Source organism: Mixophyes fleayi, chromosome 2 (assembly GCF_038048845.1).
Source record: "Mixophyes fleayi isolate aMixFle1 chromosome 2, aMixFle1.hap1, whole genome shotgun sequence".
NCBI classification, from domain to species: Eukaryota; Metazoa; Chordata; class Amphibia; order Anura; family Limnodynastidae; genus Mixophyes; species Mixophyes fleayi.
In genome coordinates this window covers 89,255,934-89,281,833 of record NC_134403.1, presented here as the reverse complement: position 1 = coordinate 89,281,833, position 25,900 = coordinate 89,255,934, and the positions used below count along the sequence as shown (strand labels likewise).

Here is a 25,900-nt window from a genome sequence, read left to right as displayed (position 1 = left end):
GATGGAAGGTTGGACAGTCAAACTAGACCTAAGTATAGGGTCCAAAATCAGAGTAAAATAATTTATCCTAATTATATTTTTCACCATACAGGACAAATTGTTGTACCTTGAGATAAAGGACACATCTTCAAGAAGACTGATCTATCAAGGTTAGACCCTCATCTTTAGGGGTTTTACTATTAGTTACCAAAAAATATCTATATTTATGTCCAAAGATTCAAGTTATTTAGGATCAATTCTGGATATTGTTTATTTCTAAATGCTTCAATCAAATCTGAAGCCTGCTCCAAAAAAAGTATCCCGAGTGGTGCAAAGTCTGCTAATGACACAGTTGTCCCTTACGTATATTATTTAACCAACTCTTGTGATGGTTACTATGGTAGTGTAGGTAGTTGTTAGTATTGACATTCTTCTAGAGTTTTATCCAGGTAGTTCATTTGTGTAGAGAGATGTGAACTAATGAAGGTGAGACTAAAGGAAATAAGAGTAATGTGTCTAACAAAATCTAAATAGATTGTTCATCACCATTCTAAATGAAAAATAGGTCCTCTATATAGTGTTCATACAGGACCAGGTTCACCTCCATATGAGCTGCTCCTCAAGCAATGCCATGTATAGGATGGCGAAGCTTGGGGTGCATCTGTTCCCCATTGCCGTGCCCAAAATCTGAATATAATAAGCGTGATTAAAAAAAAAACTAGTTGTGTGTGAGAATAAAGTGATAAGAGGGTAGAATTAACTCACACTGAGAGCTGATCATCCCTTAGTAAATATTTTCTCAGGTCTATCTCATAATGCAAAAGCACTGACCATTATCATAGGTCATTCCTGTGACATCACATTGTGACATAATCCCTCAGAGAATGAAATCATAGACAGACATAGCAGGTCCATTAAAATGGATCTGGTAGTAAATGAATTGTCAGATTACTATTACTATTGTGCTGGTAATTAGGGAGATATCACTTACTTTAGTTTAGGGTAGATAAAAAAAATCGAAATCAAAAGGTGAAAGTAGTAAAATAGAAAAGTGAAAATATGAAAATAATAAAATACTGGAGACAAAGTGAAACTATTGATAACTATTGATATGCACAGGGTAGAAATATTGGAGTCTAGTGTCAAGGGCCCTTGCCCAAAATCTGTATTCGTGCTCTCGGACCTGTAGATATGCTAATGACAGTAAGGTTAATTTAATGTGGGGGATAGGTAGAAAATACTTACACATAACAAGATCAAGCACAATAAACCCTGTAACTGGGAAAAACACAAGGGACATCACTAAATTATGCAGGTAATCCCACTAATCTGCCCTCTGCTGCCCTTAGCAAATTACCCCAATGGTTACACAATGTTGAAGATATAAGATAATAGAGCTTTATTTAAAGATAAAGAAATGCAGGTAAACCAGTAAAAAGAGCATAAAGTCTAATGTTCTGTACCTCCATCATCGATGTCAAGTCGTTCACAGTCTTTAGCCTCTGCAGTCAAGGGACATCCATATAAACCACCTGTCCGATTTGAAAACTGATTTGGTAATGCTAATGCCTGTGGAGCCCCAACCAAAAGCCTGAAAAGAAGGAAGCACAAGGACTTATATTAGTAATATTATATATTTGTTATATTTATTTTAACATACTGCATTGCGTCTGGAAGTAGCTACACAAATGTAATATAAAATGTAAAGTCTGGCAATTAGGGATATTTACACATAGGCTGTGCTGCCCTACGCCACCAAAATTGATGGCTCCCTAAGTCTCCCTGTATGAAAATGATGCTTTCACTAGCATTTTGTAAAGCGTGGAAATGTGTGTATGGTGATGGAATCTATTGGTTCCAATGACCTCATACCCCCATGGAGACAGGAGAAGTAGCGGTACAGAAGTGTCGTTTGGACCCTGCCTGCTTTACTTACTTGTGTTCACTGAAGTGTTCTCAACTGACACCACCTCATTGACCACAAGTGCAAGCACTGGTTACCACAACCGCATTTCACATGCTGGCTCATTAACGAACGTAAATGATGATATATGCCGTATTTAGCGTTCAATCACTCTGCGCATGCCCAGAGCTGGAAGATACGCCAGGGAACGCATCAACATCCAAGTTATCTTCAATCCCAAAGGACCCTCACTACAGCCTACGATTTCAAGGATGAAACAGTGAGCGGACTGGGTGCATGCATATAGTCAATGTACAGTAAGGGCGTGCTAAGCTCAAGTGCACACACATCAGCGTCCAATCAAGCTTTGGGCATCTCAAAGGCATGCGTTTTTCTGTTGTATCACTTGCACCAGCTACAGGTCGGGTATAAGTGCTGATTACTAACTAGTGATGACGGCTGTGTATGTATGCTAGAACATGTGTTTGCATTCAGGAGCAACTGCTGAAATACATTTCATTTACAGTAGACATTCATAACATCCTAATAAATGTATTTTATGGGGGGGGGGGGGTAATGTTTTGTCATTAATGACTATATTATTAACAGGTGACATTAATTGAATTTATTTTTCTGTGCGTTCTTTTGAGACTATATATTCTACACACATATTGGACATATACTGCAGTGTATTGTCGGTTAGAGCAGAGCACACCTATATTTAACAATATATGTGTCTTTACATCCACTCCGTGTTGAATATGGACAGACCTGCGTATGCACGATTTACATGCGTTTGTTTTTTTTTAAGCAACAGAATTTATTTTCGTTTTGCGTGCCTTAATGTATCAGGCCACCTGTGTCACTGGTATTATCCTAATGCTAGTGGGTAACCAGCCTAAATGCTTTCTTACAATGAATATTGTCAGCCATAACTATTAATCTAATTACCATTACATACATACTGGGAAATCTGTAAATATTGCTACTTTGGACTGAGAGGATAAATATTTAAATCACAATGTGGCTGTCAGTATGCACTAGGCAAATGTAACATTATTATTATTAATGTTCAGTGTGGAACCATTGTCCCCTACAGCAGCATTGACGTTATTTCCCATAATGCAATGAAAACTATTGCCTCTACAGTCTATAACTTCTGCTGGATGTAGACTTACATAAGGACGAAACAAAAGGAAGGGCGATTTGCTGAAATAATTTAGGCAGTGTCAATATGACTACGAATGTAAAGATTTGTAGTACCTATCTCTGAATATAGATGTGGATACTTCCAAGTGAATAGCTAGTGAGGATTTTGATAGGTGAAAAGAGAGCAGAGAGATTTATTGATGAAGAATTTAGTAAAATAATTTAAAGTCTCATTCAACCATACAAATGGCTCAGCAGGTCCCTTATATTTCCATACAGCACAATGATCAAACTTGTTGTAAGCATGTAATTTATCACCTTGTGGTCTAGGGCAGGCCTGGCTAACCTATGGCTCTTCAAGTGTTGTAAAACTACAAGTCCCAGCATCCTGGGGCTTGTAGTTTCATCTGGAGAGCCACAGGTTGGCCAGGCCTGGTCTAGGGAAAAATTTAAATCCAGAAAATGTATTGCTGTCCTATTATAAGAAGCTTCAAGCAGCCTAAACAAGATTTAATACTTGTACTTGCTTAATTGTATCTAGCACAGATGGAAGTATATGTTAAACATATAGTCATGTTATCCCTCTATGCAGATTATGAACCAACTCAGGATATTGTATCTACTACCTCTTTCCTTGCTCTGTCATATTTTTGGTCCCTTTTGGAATAGACAATGCCCCAATGAGGTCATATCCCACCCCCAATTATATAACACATATGTCTTGTCAACAGGCCACACGTACCACCAATTGTATTATTAGAGGACTATCACACATCAATAGAATGCTCAGGAGAGCTCTGCTAGGTGATAAAGGGATAGGGCACAATGGAAACTGTTCTGAATGGTGAGCTTTAGAAACATATTTACTGTTATTAGAACCATCAAATAAGCTAGATGAAGTCCTATAACAAAATATTTTTTATCCCTTAATATTTCTATTAAACGAATACAAAGAAGAAAAAAAATATATAAAATTAGAGCCCCATTAACCTCCTCGTGAGTAGTGAACGTTGGAATGGATTGTAGGGTGATATTGATAAGGGTGAGGGACTTCAATATTTTGTTTAACTTTAGCAGCTCATGTACCTATGTAATGGGGGGAAAAAACACACTTTATACTAAACCGCTGCCAGCACCCCTACTGCAATATGCTGTTTTATTATGTGATATGTGTCAGCCAGTCTAAGACCAGAACACGAAATGTCATTAAATCATTGCAATGTTTCATGGATAATTATTATTTAGCAATCAAGCATAAGCTTTTTGTGTACATCTAAGGAAACAAGTACTGCAAAACTACTGAGATACAGAAGGGTTAAATAGTCAACTCTACTACATTATTCAAGGAGCAATAACAGACTATTTCCTATACACAAGCTAAGCTTCACTAATAGATGACATTTTCACCATAACTTGTCTGCCAGCAGTTCCTGTACGCTACACATGTAACACTCACTCAAGAGTCTCACACACAAGCCAGCTACAACTAGGCACACACCCAGTAGGGCAGACAAGAGCTGCCTCAAAACTGACAGGGTCAGCACAGGGCTGCCTAAAAGTAGCAGCCAATGTTAGGGACATGCCAGGATATAATGGAGAAGACAAATATTAATCTTGAAGTAACAAATAGCAGGCTACTATTTTCAGATCTCAGCTCTGTACTGTCACCCGTGTTGTAATGCCATTACTCTACATTACTTCTGCAGTTGTTTTATTAAAATTAACTTTTAATAAGAAAGTATGGACAATACTTATATGAATATAAGGGACTATTCTATGAAATATGAGGAATGGAAATCTGGCCTTAACCTGTCTTTAGGATAATACTTTGGAGTACTTTGTACCATACTTGCCTACTTTTGGCAAGGTGTATCCGGGAGAGGGGCGTGTCCAGAGGGCGATAGGGGCGGGGCACGGCCAAATTGCGGAATTTTAGCCCCGCAATTGCAGGATGCGGGAGATTTGCCAGCTCTCCAGGGAGTCCATGAGACTGACCCGAATTTCGGGAGTCTTCCGGACATTCCGGGAGAGTTGGCAAGTATGCTTTGTACTCCATAATCTATAATATTATATCGCTATTTTATAATGTTTCAACTGAATCAGCACACAACATGAAGGGGCAGGAAATTACCCTGCATCAAGACAATGCTAATTTGCCGGGGTCTACATGAGGAGGCTGACTGTCTGGCACATGCACAGTGGAACTGAAAGATTTGTGTTTTCTGTTACATTAATATTTTTTTAATGTAAAAAAATAGATACTATTTTTAAAAACAAAAATATTATTAAAAAACTGAACACATTAACCAATTTTTAAATTGTTTTTATCTATTATTGCCACCCTGGGCCGTCTTTCCCATTGGGCACAATGGGCAGGTGCCCGGGGGCCCTGTAGCCCAGTGGGGCCCGTCGGAGGCAGCAAAAAAAAAAAAAACCTGACAAAAAAAAAGAAAATACTTACCTTGCTGGCAATCCGGCTCCCTCCATGGTCTCCTCCTCCGTCGCACTGGCAGTGCATGTCGGGCGTGACGTCATCACGCCTGCCCGACATCCATTGCGGAGCGCGACGGAGTAGGACACCAGGGAGGGAGCCGGATCGCCAGCTGACCACAAGGTAAATATTTTCTTCTTTTTTTACAGGTTTTTTTTTTTTTAGCTGCCTCCGACGGGCCCCCCTGGGCTGCAGGGCCCATATATATATATAATCATTTTTTTGTTATTTGTATATATAGGGGCCCCGGTGCACTGCTGTGCCCGGGGGCCCAAGATGTTTTTAAGAGGGCCCTGCCTGAGATCGACACCAGAATAGGTAAGTGTACTGCTGCAATTCTTTTAAAATAGGCTCACTCAGGCAAAGGCATTGGGAAGTCATCTACGATGAAAGCTGACGAATGTTACCGCCAGCGGAGGTTATTGCTTGTAATAACCAAGTTATTGCCGGAAGTGACCCTTTTGTTGCATAGGGTGAAATGAAAAAAAACAACAACATTTCCTAAGTAAAATACAAAAACAGTGTAAAAAGAGTGTTGTTAATTGAGTGATTAAAAAACAAGTTCTGAGCTGCATATTCATATTTACAACACAGGGTAATTGAACCAATGGTAATGAACCATTACCAACAGACTTTGGCTACTTATAATGCATTTAAGCTTTCTCCGAGCCATGTAAAAAAAAGTCTTTAAATGGTGTGTAAAAAAAAAAAATGAGTATGCTGCTCCCATGAGAAAGCGTTCATAGGAACAGACTTTCCTGCAAAATCTGAAGATGCCTAGGAAGTAAGGGATCAAAATAAAACATAACAGTCTACAGTAATCCAGAGTGCTCCTGAGATTTAAGAAGGGAGGTATTTAAATATTTTAGAAGCATATAAAACTATGAATAAGAGCATGTGAAAGTGTGACCATTACTAACCATCCAAGTGACTCAGGCCTGACACCCACTGACAACATCTCCAGAACACAGCAGCACCTTTGTGCCATGGTCACGGGGCGCATTAGGCATGGATGCCAGTGTACTGAGCGAGTGCTGACACACAGAGCTGGACTGCTGACATGAAGACAGCTACCAACAGCTGTGCAGCACAACAACAGATGCTACAACTTCAACCTTCTATTTGTTGAATGCTGGTATCGCATTAACCCTTCGTTATATGATTGTTCTCATCTACAAGAGTCCTCATAATCACATCTCAAGTCAGGGCTCCCACGTATGCTGCTTTTCTCTGGCCTCTATCCCAAGCAATATCACAATACATGGCTTCCTATAATTTTATATAATTTTATATAAATATGAAGAGGTAATTCTGCCACTAGGTATAATTAAGATCGAAAGACCTAGAAGATTGGTTGCTAGGACTAGTCACCCCGATGACATTACCAGGGCTCTATTTCTATAATCTAGTCATTTATCTGGAGACAAGAACATTGGCTTCATTAGATATTAAAAACTTAGAACAATTTCTTCACTTTATCTTTTTTTGCACTCAATGTGTGCTAGTCTGAGTATATTACCAAACATTATATCAATGAAGTTATAATATTCATAATGACATCCCTGGGCACAAACTACAGTAAACTTAATTGTTCCTGATGCGGCCTCAAACATCCCAAAATGAGTTTATCATAATCAATAAGTAGACATTTAACAACTCAGTACTGAGCTTTTAGGGGAAAAATGGTGCACATTAAAATTTTACACAGATCCATTTTGTCTTAAATACATGAAATAGTATTTATCACATTACAATAAAAACAAAAACGCATCAGACATTTTAAAGTAATATTTACATAGAAGTCGTCTGGTTACATTTCTTAAACTAACAAACATTTTAGCATGAATTAACAAAGATTATCAATCACATGTATTGTACTTGTGGGCACTTAGATACAGTAAACAGCAGGAGAGTCTTCAAAGAGACAGCTAGGAAGCAGAGGATGCACTTGCAGAAGGGAAAGTACTGTCTGCAGTATTACAGTAATATTGGTACAATGACTTGGAAACCCAGCCCCGTCTGTCACTTGAAGATGGGAAAATAGGGTGGGGTAATTCATTAGGGGAGCAGCAGAGACTGATCTGTACAGGTGCACAGCTGTAACACAATGTCAGTATGTATGACAGCGGAGGGGGATAGAGCAAGGAGGAAGGACGGAGCTGAGAAAACGTGAAATATATGTAGATATATATGATCTGATCCTCATACAGTATTGAGATAAGGTTTGTAAGCCCAGAAAAACGTTCTGTATTCCTGCATAAGATTGACCTAAAACTGTATTAAAAAAAATCATGTCTTTATTGAACGCAATCTAAAATTCACACCTTTCTTAGAAACAGTATTAAAGCTGATAAAATAATCTCATCTATTAATCCCTTCAAGACTGGAGGTGGTTTTCCCCTCTGTGACCACACCCATTTTTCACGGTCTTGCCCTGCTGCGTTTTTAACAGATGTTACTTTTTCTTTATTGTAATAAGGCAAATTATTTTGTATCTATTTATTTGGGGTGGGGAGGGGGGATTGCAGGTAACATTGACATAGAATAGAAGTTTTTTAATTTTACGTCCATAAGCTAGGCAGGCATCTCATAAAAATATATATTTGAACATTTTTAACGACTGTTACTTTTACATATTCAGAACAACCCTTGATAATTACCATTATATATATTTGCCTAGTATAGTGATATCAAATATGTGTACTTAAAGGTCTCAGATTGGAAAAGGATTGGATTGGTACATGGATTTATTTATTTTTTAAATTTTACCTATTTTTATTCACTATGGATATTTTTAATAAGGCCAGAGTCAGAGATTCCAATTAGTCTTCCCTTTTTTTTTTTTATTACCAAATAATCCAATGCCAGCTGGATAGCAGATAGCCGTAACTGTAATACCTTTCCTGGAAGAGCTAGGCCCAGGCTGGATGAAATCTCTAGTGATGTGGGGTCACTGATTTCCTGTGATAATGCAATATTACTAGGTGATATCGCATTGTAGAAACAGTTTTCATTTTGTTCAGTTCCTGGTGCTGTCTCTGCCCCTCCTTATTCAGGAGCGTGATCCCCCCCTATCCCCCCCCAATCTGACGTTATGCATGTCAATGTTTCCATACCTTGACAGAACTTCAGATTGGACATTCTATTTACATTTCCTGTGCAGCTGAGTGTGTGGCCATTATGGAGAGAGATCCAGCTTTTTGGCACTTGGGATGAGCGGTCACATCAATTCTAGCTTATACCGGCCACATTTTTCAGCATGATGGATAATATAATCAGTTTCTATTAAATTACTGTTGAGCATCACACTCCTTTGGGTGCAAATATACATATGCTGCAATTTTGGGCCAACTGTCCTGATGAAAAGATTTCTGAAGACCTTTGTCAAGCCTCATGATGAAAGGTTATCAACCCACTATAAAAAGACGCTTCCACCAATACAAATTCAGGTAGATAGAGCACAAATAAATAAAATACAATACCAATGTCTCTTCTCAGGAGTTCTCATCCAATAAAAATTAATCTATGAAGCATAGGGTAATGATTACAGCTAGGGAAGTTTTATAGGTATAATGGACTTGTGGGTACGAGTAGTTCTGCCCCCTGCCCCATATGTGATAAAGGGGAGAAAGGAAGAGGAACATTGCCAAAATATGAGCTTTTCTTGCCAAATATGCTACAAGAAATCTAATTCATTCTGTCATCATCTCCCGTTTTGACTACTGCAACCTCCTGCTATCTGGTATTCCCCCTACCTATCTTTTCCTCTATCTCTACTTCAATCCATCTTAACTGCTGCTGCAAGGTTGATCTTTCTCCATATTTGCCACATCATTTTGCATATCCCTACACTGGCTCCCTGTGTCTTCCAGAATCCAATTCAAATTACTCACCCTTACCTACAAAGTCCTCAACTACGTCACGCCTTCATACATCTCAAATCTCATATCAAAATACTCTCGCCCTCTTAGATCTACCTCTGACCTGTGTCTCACCTCGTCTCTCAGTACTTCCTATAAGGCTTCTCCTGTGCTACTACCCACTTATGGAAACCCCACTTAATCTGGCTCTGTATACAGAGGAATGATGTTCTGTTGTCATGAGACAACACTTGAACCTTTGATTGTTAATGGTAAATGTTTTATTAACAAAAGAACCTCTTGCTAACTGTGCATGTAGGTGAGAGTATTATAGTTTGGAGTTGCTGAACAGTTTCAGGACAGAGACAGCTCCCAGTTATTGTGATAACAATCAATTCTGTATTGTGCAAGCAAATTCTAAAGAAGAATGGCCTAAATAATCCAAAACACACAAATAAATTTACTGCAGAATGGCTGAAATTTCATATTTCAGAGTTACATGGGGAAATTCAATTCAGTACAAAGTTCCATCGTAGACTGCATACACTCCTGGTAGCACGGTAATTAAAACCACCGATTTTTGCGTATTACCTCTCTGAGGAGTGAGTAAAATTCAGAGATGTTTTAGGTACAGAAGGACACACAAACACACATTACCAAGACTCCTACGAGACCTCGCACTGAATTGAGTTCACAGCCCTAATCTTAAGCCATTAGATATGTTGTGCCATGAAGTTAAGAGATCAGTACATGTAAGACAGGTAAAAATATTAATGAGTTGGAACAAAGAGGAATAGGCCAACTTAACACTATGTCGATGTAATAACAGACGCAAGTTCAGATACAGACTGTAATTTGAAAGCTAAATAATTTTTTTTAAAAAAAGACAGAAAGACAGAAAGTGTGATATTTGTCTAATAAGTATGTTTATTAATATGACCTATATTATATCACATTTTAGGTCATCCAGGCACATTCTATATGGGAAAGGCATATTTTAGGAGTATTTCAAACTAACAATGTAATATAAGCCAGTCAATAGTAGCATATGCAATAAAGTCAGCCCAGATGGTGTACAATAATTAGCAATGTAATAATAATGTAAGACAGCCCAGATGCCCACTCACATTCATGATTAATTTAAAACATAAATTGGCTTAGAACGAGCAGTATTTTAGCATAATACACAAAGTATAAATACATAATGGGATGGTTGTAAAGTGATAGTAAAGAACTGAAGTTTTCACTCTGCGCATTTCCAACTGGATGCGGAATCCTGTCAAAATAGGGAATTTACTGGACCAGTTCCAGCAAAATATAGACGTGCATCAATGTATGCAGAGTGTCTTTGAGTGTGGGCTCCAGGTGCCATTCTGCTAGTGTCTGTAGCCTGAGAAATAAATTAAACTTGAATCCTCTCTGGACTACTACAGCACATAGTCAGCTTGGAAGACAAACATATCATTGCTAAATGACAAGTAATTCCGTAGAGAACATTGTAATGTTCACATATATGGGAAGGGATTTATTTTATTATCAGAAGGAGAAGGCCACGGAAAGAATAAGGCTAATTATTCTGAATGTCAGGAAAGAATTGTGGTACAGGGAGACATTTTTTTTTATTTAACATGAAGGTATACAGTATAATGTGGCAGAGATAAAATAAATAATAGCTATCCCTACTACCTGATATGCTAGCTATGCACTTAGGACCGTGTCCAATTCTCAAATAGCTGTTTGTGGGTGTGCCTTAAGCACCAAAAATCTGGGAAACATTGTGCAAAGGCCTTTAGGTTTGTAACTGTGGAGAAACAAAGATGCAGACAAACAGTGATATATGGACACTGCCGGGGGAATACACATTAGGAATAGAAATGTAGTAATTAAAGATAATCAAATGAACAACATCAGTGATTAGCCACTTAGGATCTTGCTGAGGGGAAATCCCAGTAATTAAAATTGCTGTAATTGTAGCATTACAACACAGATGTGAACAGCAGGGCTGTGGTAGTTACTAAGTGATGCTGGATGTGACAGCTGTACATTTCTGTACCTATAGCATGATATTGTGTCTGACCCTGTCTTATTCCATTATTGCTATTTCCTATCATGTATACCCATTGCCTATATGCATCAGAGGCAGCAATTGTGCGGGTGATCAATATTCATCAAACTTCAGTTCATCAATAATGAGTGATGGCGCTGAGGGGTAAGGGGCTAGCTATCAGAATTTACAACAATTTTAATGACACTCTGCATCTGTTCTTGTTGTGTGTGAAACACAATACAGACACAGGACATAATTACTCACCATAACATGACCACTGGACATAGTCATAATACAATTTTATTATATCTATATCCGATCCTATGTACACCTGTCCAAAGTGACATGACTAAGATTCATCTTATTACAACAAAAAACATTTAAGTATATCTTTTATAGATTTAAGCCTGTAAAGTGCATCCACAAGGTCATAAAAGACCCCCAAATTTAATCACATACTGTAGCTCCCTTTTTACTGAACTAAACTTCTTTCAGTTTGACACATGAACAATCTCTGCTACTAGCTCCACAAAATTATCTGCTTGACTCCGAAATCCAACCTTGTAAAATGCATAATTTATTTTACAGCGTTTTAGTGCTTTGTGTTGTTTGCAGCTGTGTATAGATTTTCTTTCTGTTCATTCATATTTGAAAGTCTGCCAACTTGTGCCTGTGTGTAGATGAGTGTATGCAAAAGTGTTTATGTTTATATTAATTATTAATTGTCAAGTTTACTCCATTGGATATTATGTGATCAGCCGGTCCTCAGTTTACTCCTCTCTATACGCAGTCTAGTAATGTAGCGCACAGGGGCAATGGTATATGACTATGATTGACAACAGCTTATCCCCATGTTAATAAGAAATCACTAACACCAAAGTGACAGCCCCAGGGGCAAATTACAGCAAAACAAGGATTGATACATTGTGCATTCAGGAGATCTGGGTATTCACATGCATCTAGTAATACCATGAGGATAGTGAGCCAATTAGCCACATAAGTAGGAAATTGTACACTATAGGTTATTGTTTTACATGCATCAGTCATAGCCTTAAAAACACAATTATAGTACGTTTTGACAAGAGATAAGTTTTATTATCTTAAAAATTATATTTAGTAAATTAATTGCAGAAAAATTGTTCTCAAGGATGAAAAGCTCTTTAGAAAAAATAAACAAAGTTATTACAAATGTATCTTACCATATGGTTAGTAAATGAATTGGACACCGACTCAGGACCACTTAGAGATGACGGTGCCATGGGCATGCCTCAGGTTAGTAACTGTGCACCCACAATTCATGCTAAACTTTATTCATAACTTAACAAAACACATACAATACAGTAGTTGCCACAATAAGCTTATAGTCACAAGACACGCGTAGTAACATACATATTAACATGCTCTTATCTTTATTTCCAAAACCGGCTCTTCCACTACTGTTACTTATAGGTGGTTGGTGAAAATCATGTAATAAAAAGGACAAAAACAAATGTAAATGACATAAATATAATGCTATGTTTTTGCTGCCCCTGTTTCAGTGATGACCCTTAAACTAAATACAACCATGGCAACTGTATATTCAGCTGGCTTTACTAATGATAACAGTGATTGAAATAAAGGAGACTCGTCAGGATTATTTACTCTTTAAATTGAAAACTAAAGTCTACAGTAACCGCTCGTAATATGAACCTAATGTCCATAACCAGAAATCTTTCACTGTGTTTTCTATTTACCCAAAACACAACTGTGCTTGATGGCAATTAAAGGAAGGAAATGGGTGCAGATTGGGACTTCCTGGCATGATCAGTGCACATTTATTATTAGATTGAAAACATTTACATTTAAAGAGAAAGTATTAGACTCCTAATTTATGTTTTCCTCATTATGACTTCCTGGTTTAAAGGATCCTACACCTTTTGATTATCAAAACAGTTGCTCAACTAATTTATAGGTTCATAGCAGGTGCTGGAAAGGGTGGGCTTATCCACAAAGGAACAAATACAGAGACAAAAATCCCCCAGCGCACTGCTATAACCAGCAAAGGAGCTGCCATTTCTACTTATACATAAAAATGCAGAATTCTCAGTTGCACACGTTTGCCACCCACCACGTCACGGCGCTTCTGCTAATAGAGTGGTCCTAACTTTAAACAGTGAGAGTCCCTATTTTTGGCCCATACATATATGTGTTTTTAAATTGAGAGATAATTTACCAAGAGGTACCCCAAACTCCTCCACATGGCAACACAGCAACTGCACTCTCCATCAGCTACTGATATCAACATGCCTCTCAAACAAACAAAACAGAAGTGTAAGTTGCTCAATCAATTTATAGGTTCATAGCAGGTGCTTGACAGGAACAAATACAGAGACAAAATACAGACACACTGCTGTAACCCGCAAAGGAGCTGCTATTTCTAGTTGTACATAAAATGGCATCAGTAGCTGATGGGGAGTGCTGTTGCTGTGATGCCATTTGGAGGAGTTAGGGGTACCTCTTGGTAAGCTAGCTATTTATTTATAACACACACACACATACACACACATATATATATATATATATATATATATTAGCAGAAGCGCCGTGACGTGGCGGGTGGCTTACCATACATTTGCAAATGTGTGCAACTAAGAATTCTGCATTTTTATGTACAAGTAGAAATAGCAGCTCCTTTGCTGGTTATAGCAGTGTGCTGGGGGATTTTTTTCTCTGTGTTTGTACCTTTTGATTACCAGCCGTTTTAATCTCACAACAGTTTAGTTTTTCCCATTTATTCTTATCTTCTTTGATGAAACACAAACATTGGAAAATGGGCTGATGCATATGCACAGAACAGTACTTTTTAGTAAACATGCACTCTATAAAGATTTGTGTGACAGTGTAAATAGTCTTATAACTGAGCCAGAACAAGTCAGGTCAAATCTATTTCCATAACAACAGAGCATTTACTCTGGCCAGTTCATGGGATATGTAAACTGATTTGTGTGTATTTTAAGGTACACACATAAAGATTGGCCTGCAGATGTGGGTAAATGAAAACAATGGAACTGAAATATTACAACTGAGAGACCAGACAAATAAATGAGTCTCCAGACCTTTCCCCTTACTTCCCTGAGCAGTTGACTGGGAAACAAGCCATTGAAAGACAGTAATTTGGGAATATTTCTTTAATGAGATGAGTGTGGTGTTTTTATTGCCCACAAACCCCCAATAGACACACTTGAATCAGTAAAGTACTGTCGGTTACAAGGAGGAAAAAGCTTCTAGGTACCTCCCAGTTAGGGCATACATTAAAAAAACGAAAGCACTTTGTCCCATACTTACGTACTTTTGAAAAATTATTTCAGGGAGATTATGTAATGGACACCTTTGAGCCGCATGAAGCATCACCAAAGTGGGTGTTTCCTGTCCTGGCCAAGGGGTGTGTTCTGCTCTATCGAAGGGCGTCTATTATTATTTATATAATTAATTATCATTCCAACAACTCCTGCCATCTGAGTAGCTGCACTATTATTATATCATGGGGCCACTATGTAGTGTCACATGTGTGCATCATAAATAATTATTGTCCCCATTAGCAATCAAATAGTATTGCCCAGTTAATATAATTATATGCTCATATTTCCCCCATAATATAATACAATTATGTTGTCTCCATAACATAATGAAAAATAAAATTTGCCCCATAAGTTAATTATAAATTAATTTTGCCCCTTAATCAATAAATAATGATTGCCCCCATAATATATATGTCAGTGGTGCTTCCTCCTTGCTCTGACAGCAGCAGTTTGAGCAATCTCGTCTCTCACAACCACCTCTTTAGTTTTGGTTGTTTGGATGGCAGTTTTGCATTCCCCAGTTTAGTAAATCCAGCTGTTTGTACATTCATCATTGTTAAAATCGGGATGGCGATCTGTAAAGTGGTGGTTTTTTAAAAAAATGTTCATTCTGGCCGCTTTAACAACAGTTTGGCCTTTAGTAAGTCTTTTTAGAAGTCTTTTTAAGTCTTTTTTTAAAACCGCTGGAAAAATCTAGTTTTTCATGTTGTTTTTTCTGTGACCTTAGGAAAAAGAAAACGCAATAAAAGTTAGTTTTCTGTGCTACTTAGCTGCTGAGAGTGATGTGAAACATTGGGTGAGTAACTGTAATATTAATTATATTTTTGTTCATATTAAACAAATAGAGCATGTGGGTATATGCAGGATAATATGCAACACGTTTCACCTAAATAAATAGAGCAGCGGTTCCCAAAGTGTGCGCCGTGTCACAGGGGTATTGCGGGCAAGCCAGAAAAGAAAAAAAAAAAACTTACCAATCCGCACGACACCCGGGACCCAGCATCCTCCTCTCTGCCACAGCTGACAGCTGCGGGAGGGAGGAGAATGCTCAGTCCCGGGCGCCGCGCAGATTGGTAAGTTTTTTTGGGGGGTTTTTCTTTGGCTGGCCGCGGCAGAGGGGGCAGCGTGAGAGAGGGCAGAGGAGACAGCGTGAGAGAGGGCAGAGGAGGCAGTGTGAGAGAGGGTAGAGGAGACAGCATGAGAGAGGGCAGAGGAGGCAGCGTGAGAGAGGGCAAAGGAGGCAGCGTGAGAGAGGGCAGAGGGGGCACCGTGAGAAGGGGCAGCGTGACTGGATGCAGAGGGGGCAGAGTGACTTGATGCAGAGGGGGCAGAGTGAGTGGATGCAGAGGAGGCAGAGTGAGTGGATGCAAAAGGAGCAGCATGAGTGGATGCAGAGGGGGCAGAGTGAGTGGATGCAGAGGGGGCAGAGTGAGTGGATGCAGAGGGGGCAGAGTAAGAGGATGCAGAGGGGGCAGAGTGAGAGGATGCAGAGGGGGCAGAGTGACTGGATGCAGAGGGGGCAGTGTCCCTGGATGCAGAAGGGATAGAGTGTATGGAGATGAAGGAGGGTGCAGTGTGAGTTAGCTGTCAATTATTCTTTGACAGAAATATAATTGAAAAAATATATAAAAATATTATTTTCCCTTGGATTTATGTGTATTATTTTTGCATACAATTTAATAAGTATTTCTGTCCTGACCTAAATATTTATTAAATTTTTTTGACCCAACTACTTCTAAAACAGAACTGCTCAGTAATTATTTTGGAGGGGTGCCTTGAAAAACTTATGGAGACTCTAAGGGTGCCGCGAACTGCAAAAGTTTGGGAACCACTGGAATAGAGGCTTCCTCAGGGATAAATAAGTGTGAATGTTCGGTCAGCATTGTCGATTTAAATATCCCTCCTTCCGGTCCCTGATTGATTGCTTGTTAGAAAAAGGGAGTGTTAATCTGCGTGGCGATCCGATAAGTGCCGCTGCAACTAATGTTTATGTTGTTCAGTAACCACCATATACACAATCATATGGGCATATCCGATACACTAAGGCTTTCAAATCATGATATTCCTCACAAAGAGTATTACATTGTTAGTATATGTTCCAGTTGAAAGCGACAAATCTGGATACCATTTCACAGCCATAAAACAATAAAGATGGATGATAATAGAGAAAATAATTTTAATGTTCTTACAATGTCTGATCTTTAAGCTCCTGGTCGTTCTCCCTACGTATTGCTTGTTACAAGTGCATTGTAGGAGATAAATGACACCAGTAGTTTCACACGTGATCTTCTCCTTAATACTAAAGTTTTTGCCGTTGTGGTTAGATACAAATTCCACAACAGGTTTAGTAGTGTGTACATGTGTATTCTTATATGTGGAACATTTGTTGCAGAAACAGAAACCTCCTATGTTATTGTTCATCCAGGTGTTACGTGACCTTTTAAAAGTAATTTTGGGTCTAGTTGGAATAAGACCTGTCAGTTTTTCGTCTTTTAAGAGCATTGGCCAATATTTAGAGATAATATTACTGATTTTTTTGGCGTGAACACTATATTGTGTAATAAATCTTTCGTTGGCCTGTTCCTGTGTATTCTGGGGAATCTTTCCTTTAGTTTTGAGTAGGAGGTTCCTATCTGTTTCCCTTGCTGTTTTAATGGCTTCCATAACTGTAGAGGGATTGTAGTCTTTTTCCTCAAACTTAGCACTAAGATTAGCTGCCTGTTCTTCAAAATCCTGAATATTTGTACAGTTTCTTCATAGTCTTTTGAATTGACCCCCCGGTATGCTCTTAAGCCACTGGGGGTGATGATTGCTAGTTGCTAGAATGTGATTACTGCAATCCACTTCCTTCATAAAAGTCTTTGTGTGAAGACTGCAGTCTTGAATAGTGATTTTCAAATCCAAAAACTCAATCCTTTCTTTGCTAATGGAGGTGGTGAACTTAAGGTTGATTCTGAGGTTCTCCCAGTGTGCCACAAACAGGTTTGCGTAACTCGGAGCGAATTTTGTTCCCATAGCAGTCCCGCAAACCTGTCTGTAGAACACCCCCTCGACCCAAAAATAATTGCGGTTCAAGACAAATCTCATGGCTTCCACTAGGAAGTGAAATTGTTCATGTCTAAGTTTTTGTGATTCCGTTCTCAATATGCTGGTGATGTGGGAGCATCCCTGATCATGCTGAATCACCTTGTACAGTGATGTGACATCGCACATCATAATAATATAGCCTTCCATTGTATATTGTCCAAAACATTGAGTACTTGTGTGGTGTCCCTTAGGTAGCTCCTCTGGTTAGCCACTAATGGTTGTAAAAATGCATCAATGTATTCAGACAGATTGGATGTTAAATATCCTATGCCCAATACTATAGGTCTCCCCGGTGGATTGGTAAGTGATTATGGACTTTGGGGAGAAAGTAGAATACTGGCAGTCTTGGGTTCGTGGTGTAGAGAAATTCATGTTCTTTTTTGGAGATAATCCCCTCCTCTTTACCCTTACTCAAAAATTAGTGTAATAGTTTGTTGTATGTATGTATGTATGTTCTTAATAAGAATGAGAGGGAAGCACTCCTCGAATTGAGTGACAACAAACAAATTGTCATCAAGCCTGCAAATAATGGGGTGGTATAGTGGTCATGGAAAAAGATAAATACTTACAAGAAGCGCTCAGACTACTAGGAGAAAATGACACATAGAAGTTGTTGAGAGAGGACCCCACCAATACATCATCATCATCATCATCATCATTTATTTATATAACGCCAGCAAATTCTGTAGCGCTTTACAATTGGGAACAAACATTAATAAAACAATACTGGGTAATACATACAGACAGAGAGGTAAGAGAACCCTGCTCGCAAGCTTACAATCTATGGTACAATGGGAGTTTGAAACACAAGGGCATGTGCTACATCATATTGCACACTGGACCAGCTAGAATGCAAAGGTAAAAGTACTGAGTGGGCTGTGTGTGTACCAGTGTTGGTCAGAGGTTTGTTGTCTTGTGTTAGCTGTGTTCTACACAATAGGGGTGGTAATAGGGGAGATTAAGATGGTGGTTGAGGAATATCATAAGCTTGTCTGAAGAGGTGGGTTTTCAGAGAACGCTTGAATGTTTGGAGACTAGAGGAAAGTCTTACTGTGCGAGGGAGGGAATTCCACAAAGTGGGTGCAGCCCAAAAAAAGTCCTGTAACTGAGAATGGGAGGATGTGATGAGAGTGGAAGAGAGACGCAGATCTTGTGCAGAACGGAGGTGTCGAGTAGGGAGATATTTTGAGACAAGTAAGGAAATATATGTCGGTGCAATTGTGTTGACGGCCTACAACAAACTATTACTCCAATTTTTGTATAAGGCCATTCGCCATTAACCTTACATTATCCAGTGGATTTACTCACTTCTCTCTGCCTATGAAGATCATTGCTTCCATCGCATGTTTCCTGTCCTTTTGAAAAGGGACAATAAGGGACAATAGGGATACCCGGATAAATCCTGACAAGGCTGTCAGGTCTTCAGCTTTTTAATTTATTGTACATTGTGAGTGTGAAATTTATATTAAAATGTGTTTGCACAAAATATGCTACACTATATGGTCTCTATGGGCTTTATTCATTAAGGAAAGGAAAGCAGAAAAAAGAGTAACTTTGGGCCTTGGCAAAACCATGTTGTATTGGAGGGGAGGTAAATTTAAAATGTGAGGACAGATGTATAATTGAGATAGAGCGTGTCCTAGATCATCGTTTAATATTAGTGTAAAAATAAAGCTATCAAGTATTTGCTTCCTACAGGAAAAAAAAAACAGTAAGTATTTTCCTTATGTGCAAAATGATAAACTAATTTGCACCTGTGACAGGATGGTCCGCCTATGCCACCCTGTCTGTTGTTGCTGGGAACCGGCTGGGCTTACTTTGCCACCTTTCCCTGTCATTATCCCAAATGCGCCCTCTCACTGCAGTAGGAGAGGCTTACAAATGCTGCCACCACTGGACTCCTTTACCGCCATCCAGAACCATGTTCTGGATGGCGGTAACAAGAACAATTTTCAATACAAGACATTGTTTTTATATAGATTTGAACACAGCCTAACAGGGTAAGCCAGCCCACTGAGGTCTAAGCAATTTTTAGAATCATGATGCAATTTGTTTACCCAAACATGGATTTACATGCAACGCAAAGCTAACAATATTTACTCTAATCTGTGATATTCTAAAACTTGCTGTGATTTCCTGCATCTCGGTTTTAGACGTAGAAAATATAGTCTCAAGTCTTAATTAAACCTTCCTGTGCCTTCAGGTGCTGGACCCTCACACATCAAAAGGTCTAATTAACATGAGATTAACATGGGTCCTTTCTTCAGACAGTGGCAGAATACACATTCCCAAAGAAAGTCAAAAAACCACCAAAAAGTCATTTCCCCACATCACAATACACAAAAGACTTCCTCCACAAAGGCTTATTGTATCAGATATATACCTCAGTATCATTCATTTCCTCTAGCAAGGTTAAAACAAACGAGTCTCTTCCCTAGTCTCAGAAATAAAGATTTTCTTTACCAATATATACACAATATCAAAAATAAGTGTATTTGCAATTATATAAATAAGAGCCCTGCTCTATTTCCTTTAAATAACTTTATACCATAAGTTACTTATAAATGATCCAGTCACAGCACCCCTTGCATTACAATAAGGTTCAAAGTTACTGATTTTCTTGCTTTGCTTTCCTTAATGAATCAGGCCCTATATCTCTATGTTTTGGAGAACAACAAAGTGGACCAAGTGTGTTACAAGCAAGGTGATACAGTACAGATAAACATTTGTTCTTTTATAGCTGGTACGCACATATATTATTGGGTGAAATAACCTCTCACTATATACATACAAAATATATTAAACTATCTTTGGTTTTCTCCCTATATCCCTACTGCCACTTTGGACCGTGGTGTAAGAACATGACCTACCCTGAAGAATTTGTGATTGCTCTACAGATGTGCCTTCTTTATTCATATATTTGATACGCAGAATAATATCACCTTTTTTTGTGTGTAATTCCCCAGAAAATACTACACTTCTTTTTCTGTTTTCTAGATAATGTTATTTGGTCGGATTTATCACCCGATATCTTGAAGGAAGGCAGCTGCCTTGTACAAAGGATGTCTTAAGAGGTCATTATGGACTATATATTGCTATAATATAATATTGAGTTGAGTGCCCTTTTTACTATATTATATACATATATTACATATGTTATTACATTTATATAAATTGTACTTTTCTAATTTTTTCGTTTTTTTGCTCTTTTTCTGAAATCAAGCATGGGGAAACCTGTAGAAATCCTGCGGTGGAGAGGGGCTTGGGAACATATAAGCCTAGATAGGAAGTGCAAGACTTTGCACTGAGCACATATATTGGTTGCGCATAGGTTGTATAGTAGGTTGTAATTCAATCTCACCACGGCACATAGATAGAACCTAACATGATATAGAGGCATAGTTACATGGGCATTCAAGAAAAGCCACAAGAATAATTATATATGCTGCTACAATGATCAGAGCAGTCTCTTACCACTCTCTGGAAATGATAACAAAATGAATAGCTTAACATATTCTATTACTATGAAAAAGAGTTGTGCATGAGAACAGCTCAATAAGACACCTCTAGGGACAGCCAGGGAGCACTTCCTCCACAGCACACACACTCTATTCCCAGATACTCTATCCCTGCACAGATGTTTCAAGATCTACCAGGGAAGTACATGCTGCTTCCCATCTGCAGAACTTTTCTCACAGTGATCGCACAATATTATAAGGATTACTACAAGACTTTAATAATGAGATGACATTTGATTGTTACCATTTAACCCTAGGCACTACATGCTGGGAGTTCTAGTTTAATAAGAGACAGGTTTATAAAATGTCAGCTCTACCTATACACACATTGTTGACTTTTTGATCGCAACAATGTTTCAATAGTTAGCAATACCCAGGTATAAACCAGCATAAATCTTATAAGATGTTCTATATTTATACATACTTGCCTACTTTTTAAATCTGTACTCTGGGAGATCCCGGTGATGGAAATTCCGGCCGGGAGAGTAGGCAAGTATATATATACAAGTTAACCGGTGCATGATACTCATGCATTCTAGTCAAATCAAGCTACTTAAGGTGTTAAAAAGGTTCTTGTCATGCATTTGGGCCTAGCCCAGGCCTCCTCAGGGGAAGAGCGTTACTTCCCGATGCAAGCGCCCTTTTTTAACGTGGTTTTATCCACATGTCACCACCTCATCATTCTTCTCCATCACCTCATTCTTCATCTTCATCGCCACATACTTCATCAAGCTACTTAAGGTGTTAAAAACTCCCCACTGTCACCCCCGGCAACCACCAACCACTCCCAACTGTCACTTCTCCTTCAAGAAATATATAGGTCAGTGTATAACTCTGCCCAGCAGGTGGCTCTGCAGCTTGGTTTTTTTTTTCCACACACGCCACTAGGCATTTATATAGTAGATATATATACAAGTTAACCCGTGCATGATACTCATGCATTCTAGTCAAATCAAGCTACTTAAGGTGTTAAAAAGGTTCTTGTCATGCATTTGGGCCATAGCCCAGGCCTCCTCAGGGGAAGAGCGTTACTTCCCGACGCAAGCGCCCTTTTTTAACGTGGTTTTGTCCACATGTCACCACCTCATCATTTTTCTCCATCACCTCATCCTTCATCTGTATCGCCACATCTATCCAGATGTCTATCCAGACACAGGGATCTCTCTCAGCGGTCCTGAGTATAACACTCCTCTCGCTCTGTCACCCCCGTCAACCACCAACCACTCCCACTGTCACCCCCGGCAACCACCAACCACTCTCAACTGTCACCCCCGGCAACCACCAACCACTCCCCACTGTCATCCCCGGCAACCACCAACCACTCCCAACTGTCACTTCTTCTTCAAGAAATATATATATATATATTTTTTAAATCTTTATAAACACTTTTAACAATTAACAAATTAAATTAACAAATTAAAAACATCTTAGTATACCAAATTTCAGCCCTTTCAGAGTTTTTTTTTTCCACACACACTAAGAATTTAGTAGGTCAGTGAATAACTCCGTCCAGCAGGTGGCGCTGCAGCAAATTTCTGCCCTTTCTGAGTTTTTTTTCCACACACACTAAGAACTTAGTAGGTCAGTGTATAACTTCGCCCAGCAGGTGGCGCTGCAGCTTGTTTTGTTTTTTCACACACAGACACACGCCACTAGGCTTTCATATAGTAGATATATATATATATATATATATACACACACACAATAAGAGTGCCGACCAGCCTGAAACATTGCAGTTTTATATCATGCAATGCAATATTAAGATGGTTTCAGGTGCATAAAGAGAGGACCAAAACATAATAGTATTTGGTGTCTGGATGCTCTGAGATGAGGGAACAAGGTAGTAATTTAGAGGTCTTGTGTGTATGTAGTTCTTGGAAATAAAAGCATGCAAAATATGACTGAATTAAATGGAAAGTGGAATGTGCAAATCACGCTTCATTCAACCATCTGTCCTGTCCTGGAATAAGGAAGAAAGACTGCATGCTGCAAGGGAGCTTTATGTGCCTCACCAGTCAGTAATGCAGCAATAACATTACTATTCTGATGGCAGTTTCACATGTAGACCAAAGTTCTGCAAAATTGTTGTCTATTTTTGGTTCTACATGTGAACAGACATCTATCATGGGACACAGTAATAACAACAAGAATAACAGGTAGATTGTTGGAAACCTTTCTGCAGAAGTCACACTGAATTGTTAGATTTGTTTACTAAAGCTCGTAGTACTTGATTATATTAAAACACCTGCTGATATGTTAGTACAGATAGGTATCTCTTTCTTTGATTAAATGTATAGTTTCAATTTATTACTAAGAGTAAGGTGTGGCCCTTTTGAAAGTTAGAGGGCCAATCATGCGGCCCCCAAACTGTAGCAGGTGGCCCATCACTGGCCGAAGGTATATGTCAAAACACATTGCGACCTTGTTTGGCTTTGTCAGTGCAGGATAAGTTGTACTAGTTATCATGTGTCCAGCCATTAGAGCATCCTCACTAGAGTAATGAAAAGATACAGGTAGGACACCAGGCTACACTGACATATATTAATATATAAATAAACCTCCCCTATCAAAGTAAGGGCTTCTGGGTAATCGGCCATGTGACTCAATGCCAATGTTTTTAAACATGACAACTATTGCTAGTTACTTTTATTTCTTATGCAATATAATACAACACCGTAGAATTAGTAAGTAAAATGGTAACATTGTACACCTTCACAAACAACTTAAATAAAATATCAACAACAATATCAGTAATACCACTTTCATACTGCCGCCCTGGCAATATCCCGGGTTGTTAACCCGGGATATTGCCGGGGCACTGGGCAGTATAGATAAGAAGATTCCCGGGTCGGGCGGGTTCATACTGCACCTGCCCGACCCGGGTTTTAGAAAAAAAAAAAGTGTAAAAAAATGTTTTAATTAAAAAAAAATACATAACAAATGCCAGCGGTGTCTCCGGTGCGTTGCCGGCTGTCAGGGGGACCTCTGGGTACTAAAATGACATCATTTCTAGTCCATTAGAAATGACGTCATTTTAGTACCCAGAGGTCCCCCGGAGACACCGCTGGCTGAAAATAAGTTAAGTAAGCATTTGTTATGTATTTTTTATTAATTAAAATCATTTTTTTACACTTTGCCATTTTTTTTTTTTTTTACAGTATGAATGGTGAGACCCGGGAATTACACGGGTTGCACCATTCATACTGCAGGCGAGCGGGGTCCAACCCGGGAATTACCCCTCGCAAAATCCCGGGTCTAAGTCCCAGGATTTTAGACCCGGGATTTTGTGGTTGGACTATTCATACTGCACCAAGACCCGGGTTTTTCAGCGTGCCTCTGCAAAAACCCAGGTTTTTGGTGCAGTATGAATGGGGTATAACAATAGAAAACATATAGGATATGTCATGTACAGTACATATAAGTTTCTTAGTGAAAGTAGCCAATTGTAAATGCAGTAAATATATCTATGATATTTTAAAACATGTAACTACTACAAACACACTCTGGACATCTGCATCTCATTTTCAAGTAGGTCCTGAGAAAGAAGCAAGGTCATGCGCAAATTTAATCAGAATGATAGTAGGATAAATTTGGCAGAAGTAAACAAATATATGAGCACATGTTTTTTATTTACCAGCAACAGATCTGATGTCCAGTTTATGAAGTCAAATTATGAATGTAAAACACACCTGTATTCAGTGGTTTTCAAGAATACAGGTAGAATAAACTTTTTTTTCTTTTTTAAACACATCTGTCCATCAGAACACTGGCAGAAAGTTTTATCTGTATGCTAAAACATTATTAAACCATGTTTAGTTTTGCAATATAAAATAACCAATTATATAAAGATAAATACAAAACAACCAGGACAACTAAATAAATTTAAAATTTCACCATAATTAAAGTCACAATTCACAATTATTGATGTATATATATATATATATATATATATATATATATATATATATATGTATATATATATATATACACACACACAAAACTACTTTTATTATTGTGGCCTCTAAACCTTAGCTTTGTTTTGCATGCATCACCTCTGGCATTGGTTCCAACCTATAGGCAGTGAGTGTCACTCTTGCTTACAGTATATTATTTACACAGTGAAGGCGCCGTGCTGTTTTCTTACACATCAGGAGGAGCTGCAGATATACTCCTTTTACAAGTGGGATATATATGTTTCCCTGAGGAAGCTAAGGCTAAGTAGGCTAGGAGATCCTCTCTATTGAACCTGGATGAATATGTGATTATGTTATTTTTCTTACATGATTATTTTTTATGCCTTTTCATTTTATAAATTATATATGGGGGTTTAATGTGCTGATATAGTATATAAAATCTTACTCTATTTCATTCCTTATTTTACGCCAAATGCTTTCACTAGTCTTGTGCCATGGTTTTGTACTGGCTTGTTTACTTTCGTTTAATTATCCAGTATTATATTCTGCCGAAATTAATTATGCATGCTCAGTATATTTTTCTTCAGTTAATATACTTATTAAGTGAAATGATC

General features: G+C 38.5%; 1 protein-coding gene across 5 annotated transcripts in view; it reads right to left on the bottom strand.

Annotated features, from left to right (window-relative positions):
- The window catches only part of ITGA7 (integrin subunit alpha 7), a 139,272-nt gene that overhangs the window by 76,860 nt on the left and 36,512 nt on the right, over positions 1-25,900 (bottom strand). For all 5 annotated transcript variants that reach the window (XM_075199607.1, XM_075199610.1, XM_075199606.1 and 2 more), the window contains exon 2: positions 1,443-1,570. In XM_075199607.1, the coding sequence (XP_075055708.1) occupies positions 1,443-1,570 (128 nt within the window). The remainder of the gene's footprint in view (positions 1-1,442; positions 1,571-25,900) is intronic.